The sequence below is a fragment of the Nipponia nippon genome, unplaced genomic scaffold (assembly GCF_047370975.1).
Source record: "Nipponia nippon isolate SJK-2023a ecotype South Korea unplaced genomic scaffold, ASM4737097v1 scaffold_7, whole genome shotgun sequence".
Classification (NCBI taxonomy): domain Eukaryota; kingdom Metazoa; phylum Chordata; class Aves; order Pelecaniformes; family Threskiornithidae; genus Nipponia; species Nipponia nippon.
The window spans coordinates 33,407,652-33,417,602 of record NW_028262391.1 but is presented as its reverse complement, the minus strand read 5'-3'; the positions used below and the strand labels follow the sequence as shown (position 1 = coordinate 33,417,602).

The following is a 9,951-nucleotide window of genomic DNA, read 5'->3' as shown; positions in this document are numbered from 1 at the left end:
CTTTCAAAAGTGGGACCAGGAGCCCAGGCCAGGACAGCTGATAGCTGCCGCTTCCTTCAAGACAGACTAGGAAACCCATTCATTCAGGTTTTGGAAACTTAAGTAAAATGGACTGAACAGTTAATACTCCGGATTCTCTCAAGTTAGGAAGAGGCCATGTAACCATAAGGTTAAAAAAGCAAGGCAGAAGTGGCTCCGGTTGGGTTGGGCTCCAGGTCAGGGACATCCAGCATTTCCAGTGGTCTTTGACTCCCAAACTGAACACAGCCATCCCTAAGTCATGCTAACGGAGGAAAAGCATTGTAATGTTTTAAAAAGCCATAGGTGCCTCATGCAGGAAGATTTTCAGATTCCTTCTGCTATTTATGCACCCAAGAAGCAAACTCAGTCTAAGAGGAGCCAGGGGACAGAGTGCCGCTGTCCTTCAAATGCATCCACTCAAGAAAAGGCTTTACAAGTAAGGTACTCCTCCACTTGGGATGCACCTGGGGCAGAAAAGTGAATCATTTCATGAACTTGGGTAAACCAGCGAGTTGCTTAATGGCTTTACTAACTGCTCTTTAAAGATGCCTTTCAAAGTGAACTGCTTTGAAGGCAGAGCCTGCAGTAGCTAACAAAGATACAGCCTGCTGTCAGGAACACAGAATCACCGTAACATAGTTTGTCATTTATGTCTCTTTTAAAAGCTACCTCCCTTCCAAACTACAGAGTATCTTCAGAAGAACCACAGGTCACAGTCAATGCCGGTTTTATTATGCACTCTCTGATCTGTTTACAGTCAGATTTTACAAGTATGAAGTAAGGTTATACTTTGTCCTTTTGCATGTAAACGCTTCCAGAGCAGACTGCAGGCCTCAAGTTCTTCAGGCGGCAATCCTTTACATGATTTCAGTACATAACCACCACTGTCATTCCATATGAGATACTGGAAGTTATACCACCAAAAATTTTAGCAGCTTCAGAAGCGGTTTTCGGGTGTAGCCCGTAACATTCATATTTTCCCCACAGCACTTTACCACATTTCTCCATTTCCTCAATTTCAACGTGCAAACTACCTTGTTTTCCTCCCTGTCCAAAGCAGCATAGTTCGCAAGGTTCCATGGCTGCTACAAAAACGTGCCCATAAACAATGCTCTTCTACAAGCACGCACAACTGTTATAAGGCAACGAGATTAAAAGAGAATTTCTTAGGGTTACTGCAGCAGATGTACGCTTTCAGAGCAAGCAGCACATATCAGTTATAAAAAAAACGCAAGAGTTTTAGGGCAGTGAAATCCACGTTTTCTCTAATGTATGCCCTTGTATTAAAAGTTTTGAGCGCGCCATGAATACCCCCTCGGACAGTCCCTAAACACGGGGGGCGTTGGGGTTAGTTAAGTGACCACTGGATGTCACTATTGCTTTAACCATCGACATCAAGGCAGCCTTACCCTGGCAGCAGGTTGGAAAGTTACCCCAGAAACACATAATATATCAGCGTGGACGACCAGGATGTCAGAAATAAATTTACAGCCACTTGTTTTCACTACACAGAAGTTTATTATGAAAGTTAAACATACAACACAAAAAGTAGCAAAAGCAATCTTGTAGCTTAAGGCAACTCTTACAGGAGATGAATTCAAGAAAGATGATGCAACTTCAGTTTAAATAGAAATTATGAAAAATATCAAATTGCATCAATAACTTAAAATGCACTTTAAAAAGTCTGCACTAACCAGCAGAGGGTAAGGGCTTGTGATCTTAATGCCAGCATTAAGATATCGAAAGCAGCAGAATGCTAAATGATGATAGGGAAAGTTCAGTATTTACACAAAGACAGCAACGTTAATATCTGATAGCATAATTTCCTGTGTACTTATGGTTTAAAACCACTGTCTGAAACGTTAGGAAAACCTTTTAAAATAAATCTTCAGACTATTCCATCAAAAATACATAGACGGCAGAGAAGATCGAAGGCTAGGGATGCGTGCGTATGCGTGCGTGTGTCCCTTAAATAACTCACTGCAGAAACACTTTAGAAAAATTATTTCTTTGGGGGAAGAAGAGCAAGAAGAATACGTGGCCACAGAGTGAAAAAGGTTATCTTTCAGGTGAATCATATTTAAATTGAAGTATCAAAATATTTCTATTTGATGACATTCTCACAGTTTACAGTTATTGACATTTTAAGTGAATGTTAAATATTCATATTATTAACATACAAAGATTCTCCTTCACATTGACATCTGCTTACATTTTTGCAAGACCTCTTTTGCATCAATTGTTTTGCCATTAATAAGGAATGTAATTATCCTAATTATAGAATTCAACAGAGATTTAACTGTTCTAACCATACAGAGTTTCTACCTTCAAAATCATTCGTAAAATACTGAAATCAGATCACCTATTTTTAAAAAGGTACTTAAGTGACATTTTAATTAATCAGGCTGTACAGGAAGCACCACATTTTAACAAAGCCAAATGACATCACGTTTCCAATCAATTTTCTTCAAATATTGGATGCAATGAAAAACTTGGAACAAGTCCATTCACCATCACCCCAAATAAAAAGATAATTCACACAGATTAACTCATCCCAAATCTTACCCTGTTAGAAAATGCAATATATACTGCAATGTAGTCTTAATTTGCATAAGATTTAATAGAAGTGTCCTATGCACAGTATGAGATTTTCTGCCCACAACCTCACCTCAACTTTTCACCATTCAGCACAACTTTACAAAAAGCCTAAGATATAAAATATACTTAAAGCAGCTATCTTAAACATGATTTAATACATATCACCTTGGCAGCTGATCACTTTTGTTCCCAGTTTAACATGCTGTTGAGTCTGATTGTAGAGTTGCAGTATCCCTTTTAAGAACTATTTAAAAAAATCCCTGAATAAAACAGAAGCCAGCCTGCGACTTCCGATGAGTTTCAGTAAAGTACTATATACAGGGGTATAATAACCACCCAAAATCACTTGATACAGAATAAAATCTAAGACAGATACTGGGGCAGAATGCATGAATGCAGGAAAATATATATATTTTAAGATTTTATCATTTAAAAAGTGGAACCAATGAATTGTTAGCAGTTAAAAGAATACTGCAACTGTAACATTTACAAACCCACAAAGTTCGAAAACTGATTCCAACAGCTCTGATTCACTGGGTTTAGCTTGGAAATAATGCAAAATAATGTCAGCAGTTTTAAGAAGGTCTTGCAAATTTAGAAAAAAAGAAAACTGAAAGAAAGATAAGAATGCGTATCTAAAACAAAGCAGGAGCACAGTAAGGACAATCAAAATTCCAAAAGCCCATATTAAAAAAATTAAGCTTGGAATGCATTGGCTTCCAGCAGTTGACCAAAAAAAAAATAAAAACAAAAAAAGAAGTTTTAAATCTGTAATATCTTGACCTATTTTTAAGTGACAATTTTTATTACAGTTGAGAAAAATGGTTTTATAGCTGCATACGTTTCCATTTCACTAAAATAGTGCCAACAAAAATAAGTTTGCATAGAAAAACAAAATTTCAAATTGCCACTGGCTACATGCTTAAAATGGGAAATGCAGATATTGTAACATAAACATAGTGCAAACCATGGCAGTTCAAGATGATTTTGACTGCCGCAGGTCAGGAAACAGACCATAGTATACCCAGTTATCACAGTTTCTGGTCTTTTATTAAATCCTTTGCCAAGTAGAAGCAATGCACGTGTGCAGACCCATGGTACGCCTGCTGCTGTTGATTAACGTAGTTTGAGATCATCGCCACTTCCTAGGTTAGATCCAGGACTAGGGTCTTGTTGTCTTCTTGCCTGCATTAATAAACACATATTTACAGTCAAAAAAGTGACTTAGAAGTTATCAGTTTAGTTCATTTCTTAAGTGTATTAAGCACATGACTAAGACCATAACCAATTCTAAGGCAGGAACTTTACATTTCAAACAGTAACCAATGAATTAGTTCGTAATATCAGAATCATTCTCTTTCCCCCTCAATTCAATAATCGCCCAGAACCAACAGGAATCTCAGAGGAGGGCAGTGGATCCAGCAGTCGGGCACCGTCCTCTCTCTGGAGGGGCACGGAGCACTGGCGCTGCCTCTCCACCCAGCCTGGGGGCAGGCAGGGCTGGTGCTCTCGGGAGCCAGCGTGCACACACGCCCGTGCACACTCAGACTGCCTCGGAGGCTCTTCCGCAGCCAGGCTCAAACATCACTTTAACAATCAGCAGGAGACTTCCCGAATAGTTAGGCAACAATTTTGTGTCTCTTCTTCCAAAACACATTTTCTTTCCTGGGAAATTCCCTTCTGTTAACCTTTTCTGTACATGTTTTCAGGATCAAGATTTTGGGGAGAAAGGTTACAATGCAAGATGGCAGAGTATGTTACGTCACTTTCAAATAAATCTCCCCTCAGTATTTTTATGTGGGAAACATTTATTTTAGCTTTTCCTGGAATAAAGAGACTTATAACATGGTAACACACTAGCACAATTTTATCTATAGATTGACAACACATTTTAACACTTCTTAAAAGCTGGGGTTTTACTGCAGCATACTTTTTTTCTTTGGTGCACCTGTGAAGTTAGCAATAATACAAAACTGAGAAAACTTTGGTACTTGATTGCACCCTGTATTAAAAAAAAAAGTAACATAAGTTCTCCTTTATATAAATGATTCTGATAAACAGTTTGAGTTGATGGCATTTCAAAGAGGAAATTAATGATGGTCAGTCATTGTAGTATCAGTCACAGTAAAAGACATTGCTATCTATTTTCTCTACCTGTACACGTGCAGGCTGCTTTCAAGTAGTACACACAAATGCTGCAGGTAAAACTTAAAAACATTGATATACTTAAATTTTAAAGCAATACTTCAATTCTGGGAATATATAATATATGCTAGCTTTTTTTAAAGACATTTTAGTATCGATACTTTTATTTAACATTTACAGAGTGAATAGCTGGCACCTTGGCCTGTAACTACCACACGACCCAAATAGTATCAGGGCCACATTCTCAGCTGGTGGAAGGCATCACTACACAAGCATTATTCGGTGGAGCTCCATTAGTTTCACCAGCTGCAATAACCTGCCACATTCAGCTCTTCAAAAAAACACTCTCCAAAAAATGCAAAACAAGTGACCGCTTCCCTTCTTTGAAAGGCTTCTCATATTTTGTCGAAAGAGGCGGGAACAGACTTAATGCAGGCAGTTGCACCACTGAAATATGCAGTTTAAGCAATGACCACGTTTACACGATCACTCTGAACGATATGAGTACTTCAACTAAACCGTGACTAACAGCGACACGAGTGCTGCTCTTAGGTGTTCCCTGGGCTCTTCTGAGTCACATTTACAGACACAGAGGAAGCCTTCCCGCCAGCGCGGCAGTCACCCCAGCTCACGGCATGCCGCTGGCTCGCACCCATCCGAAACGGCAAGCGAGCAGAGCCTGCCAGCTCTCCCAAACCCTCTGGCAGGTACTGCCAACACCATTTTCTCTAGTTTAGACTTTTCTTTCTCTGTTCACTTCTTCCTCCCTTATCTACCATTCTTCTCGTCTGCCTAATTTTATGCTCCCAGTGCAATTGGTTAGCTTCACCCAAACAGAGAACTGTTGCTTCCTCACGCTATTTAAATACCAGTTTAGTGTTAGCTTTTCCTTTCACGTGCAATGACCCCATTCTGATGCACACAGAGCTCATTCAATAAACCCCTCTAGTAATCAGCATGTTTCCAGAGAAGACAATTCCCTCCTGCACTTTCTTTAGTCATCATATTGCCATTATTGTTTTGGAAACACCCTCACTATTTTAAATATTGCAATTGCTACCTACTACACTTCTGTATCCACTACTGTTGCCAGCTGCACTTCAGCTATTTAGGGGCGAGATGATAATCTTGCTCTGTTTGGCACTGGTCGTACTCTGACTGAAGGAAACAACCTGCTTTTCCTACACGCAGAACTCTGAACATGACAACCGACATCACTGCTGGTGCACAAACCCACAGATTTCTCAGTAATCATCTGAGGAATCGCGTTAAAACAAACAGCCATAATCACATCGAGCGCCGAAGATTTTAAGTGCTGAAGGGTGTATTCCTTTCAGACCCTGAAGCAACTTTTGCAAACTGCCCTCTTTGTAGAGATGCAGAATATTGGGAGATGGCATTTAATGGAGATTTTCATGTTGTTTCCGAAAGCCAAATCATTCAGCTTTGACTATGGAGATCACCGTGGAAAAGTTAACGGGGGAAAGCCCGCACATTTTTTTTTCGTTCAACAGAAAACTAAACTGTGCTGTAAAGATATTTCTTAATACAAAATGGTTGTTCAACAAATCTAAATAGATACTTCCACACTAATTTAAGAGTTGTACCAAGATGAACAAAAGGATAACAGTTCCACTTCGCATACCTTTCTCCTATTGAACAGACTGTAACAAGATTTCTTCTTGTTTTAACTGCTGCCTCTTTCTTCTTAAAGGAAACAAAGGCATGCACTGTCTTTAAGAATTACCAAAAACTTACTTACACCAATCTAGTTACCAATTTTGTAATTGATAAACATTTTTACACTTAAATAGAAAAAAACCAGCAAGTTAATAGCTGCTATACCACTGCTCTAAAACAAGAGTTTCTTCTTCAGAAAACAAATCATATGCACAGCAATTTTATTGTCAAATTTCAGTGAAGACTCCAAGGTACAGGCATATGGTTGCATTTATGCTTTGCCTAAAGTGGCCTTTTCTTTCAAAACATATGAAAGAATTCGTATTATTCATGACCTCACTGCTACTTGTAGAGTTTGCAAAAGCCACTACTGAACAACTACCAGATTTGTCCTTTCAAGTGATATGCAAAAGGCATGACAAATTACCCTCAAATGTACTGAAAGCAGTCATTACAATATCTTACACTAGTATATGTGGATAAAGGTGTAATTTTGCATTTCAGTAAGTGGGGATTTACACAAGCAACTGCAACATGTTGGAATGACAGCTCCATCTCACTCAGGCACCCACCTGTACTTGTGCTATACTACTATGCAAGAATACGTACATGTGAAACACGCTTATTCTATCAGTCACCAACCTGCCAAGGCTCATGTGCACAGTATGTAACAACTACAACTGTACTCTACATGCTGGGAAAAAAAAAAAGTAAAAGCACCATATACGTATGTATCTAAAAAATAAAAAAACACTCATAAAAAGACAGGAGAAATCACCTTGTAAGCAGACAGCAAGCACGCTGTAGAGCATCAGGCATTGGGTGGTATTTTTGTCCAGACAATGGGCAAAATACAACTTTCTTAAGAAATGCCACAAGATCCTTAACTCTCACTTGCAGAAGGAGTGTGAGTACCAGTATGATAGTATCTGGTAGTTCTCCTCAGTCTATTACAGGAAGCTAAAAGTTCCCTTTTACAGATGTAAAAATGGCAATTTCCAGAATTCTCTCAGTTTGGGGTCTCATACTCTCAGCATAGCTAATCCAATCCTCTGAATCGCAGTATTTGCTGTAATTTTTGAAATGCATACCTTATGATGCCATGCAGAAGCATCAGAATTACTCTCAGTGAATAATGAGCTCAGCTTCTCAAAGATTAAGGAGGCTCGCTTCAGTTAAGAAAGATGCATCTATCTTTGCCGTTGGGAAATGGAATACTCTGCCATGAGTCATGCATAATGAGTCATGAGAAAACAGTAGTTATTCATCTTACCTCAGCATATTTCATTTTTCAGTCAAATGCTGATTTTAAGTTTGAAGAAGCACTACTACCAATGTTATTCATCTGCTACTTAGTGAAAGGACCACAAATATTTGCTTGCGAGAAAAACTTGTAAATAGTACACAGATCCCACCACAATTTTTTTCTTAAAAATGAATATATTTTAACCAACACTGCCAGTTTCCTTCCAAATATCCTGAAGTGGAATAGTTAATGCGATGGACACCTAGGGAGTTTCAATACCCAAAAATACTTCGCACTCAGCTTTCAGCACATGAAGCCATGCAAATCTTCTGCAATACGGAAGGAATTACAACTGGCCACAAGCCATTTAAAACCTCTAACACTGGAGACAGTATGATGATCAACTGAAAGAACTGCAGGAACGTATCTGGCAAAAACCATTTCAAAGCCTCCTGTAACATACTAGTCTAGATTTATTCATGCTGACCTGATACTGATCAGTATGGTACCATACTAACACCACGGGGTAATAACATGCTGACAAACCAGAGGAAAAGTTATTAAAAAAATCATTTTGACTTGAGGGTAAACAAATGCAAAAAGTATCCCCTGCAATACTCTTACACCTATTCTCTTCTCAACCCTGTTATCTCTGAGCTTTTCCCAAGCCTAAATATAGGCTAACTGGTATGGGCTAAAAGTCCTATCAAGAGAATGATGCAGTAATGTCTGCATTACATCAATTTTTTTCTTAATAGATTAAGATAGCTTGAAGTAATCAAATCATAACTTAGAATTGTGACTCTTTTGGACAAGGATCATGTTGGAGCATTTACATCTGTTACTGGGGCACTTAAGTTAAACAGAATAATAGCAATTAAGGAAGGCACACAAGCAGCTCCTCCAGCAGCCAAGACAGTCAGACACCATCCTCCTCCTCCAGCCACTCAAGCCTGGCCCATGCTGCAGTTGACTGTGCTTTCAAAAGTGCCAATAAAACTGCTTAAGCTGGCTTTGAGAAAGCACCTGTAAATAACTACCTCCTTCCCATGCATGTTCAGAGGCCTCCGACATACCTAAGCAAACCAACTCCTTTTACCACATGAGTTCTTCAGTAAAAGACAACACAGTCCCGCTGTGTGGTTTACATGGTAGCTCTGGGAAAGCAGAAGTGGGAAAGTTGGAGGCAAATTTAGTAAGGATGGACAGGGTTGCCATGAAGATGGCCCTCCCTTTCAATGAATCACTTAAAAAAAAAAAAAACCAACAAACAAAAAACCCAAACAAACCAACAACAAAACAGCAGGCAAAATTGGGACCTCTCAATACTAGACAGTGAAGTCACAAGAACAACAATACGCACTGCATATATAACTTGGGACACTGGTGAAGAGGAGGGAAGGAGCGGGGAGATAATTTGAAGAAGGGCTGTCACAAAGAGTAGCCAAAATAAAGTCTCTCCATGGACAACTCCACTGCAATTCTTTAATTGCATTCTGGCAACTCCATACTGCTGAAACAGACAGAGCAGATGCATTATGTGCCTTGGCATCCGTCATCTATAATTTACTAAATAAGTGAAACATCAGGCTATGTTATGAAAAACTAAACAGTGAACATTTGGATTCTCTTAGAAGGACTATCAACCTCCTGAAAAGGATTTAAAAAAACCAAAACAACAAACCCTGAGAACACATTGCAGATACTTTTCTAAAAAGCATACAACCACAGCACAAAAAAACCCCAACCTGAAACAAAGAGAGCAATACTCAGAAAAATGACCAGTTACAGTCAAGCACATCTCCACATTAGTCCTGCTAACTGAGGCAGACCCACATCAAGAAAAGCAACAAACTGAAAGCTCTCCTCTGAGCCGCTGGTTAATAACAACCTCTCCCGGAGAGATTTGAACATGGTTAAAATGCTGGCCGTGCCTCCACTTCAATTACCCTTACTCGACAGAAGAGTAGGGGCGGGGAAACTCAGCCTTCTCAGAATTAAAGTCAGCAAAACTGGGCTGCTACAACACAGTAAGATTGACAGCTTATATATACTAGAACTTCTTTGGTCACAGTCACAGCCTGATGAAGTAGCCTGTATGCTGTCAGGTCTCTGGGGGGCTTGAAGAGACTCTCCCTCCTAATCGTCACTTCTCGGAACAACTTTAGCTACAGCAGCTGAGGGACCCCATCATCACTACATACTGCATCTATAAGCCACTGGCAGTCAGTAGGGGATACGATTTTTACCGCATTCCTAGC

The 9,951-nt window shown here is 39.4% G+C and overlaps 1 protein-coding gene across 5 annotated transcripts in view; it reads right to left on the bottom strand.

Annotated features, from left to right (window-relative positions):
• Positions 1-1,516: 1,516 nt before the first annotated feature.
• The window catches only part of CBFB (core-binding factor subunit beta), a 45,220-nt gene continuing 36,785 nt past the window's right edge, over positions 1,517-9,951 (bottom strand). For all 5 annotated transcript variants that reach the window (XM_087740046.1, XM_087740044.1, XM_087740047.1 and 2 more), the window contains one exon: positions 1,517-3,804. In XM_087740046.1, coding sequence (XP_087596172.1) covers positions 3,782-3,804 — 23 coding nt within the window. In that variant the 3' untranslated portion in view covers positions 1,517-3,781. The remainder of the gene's footprint in view (positions 3,805-9,951) is intronic.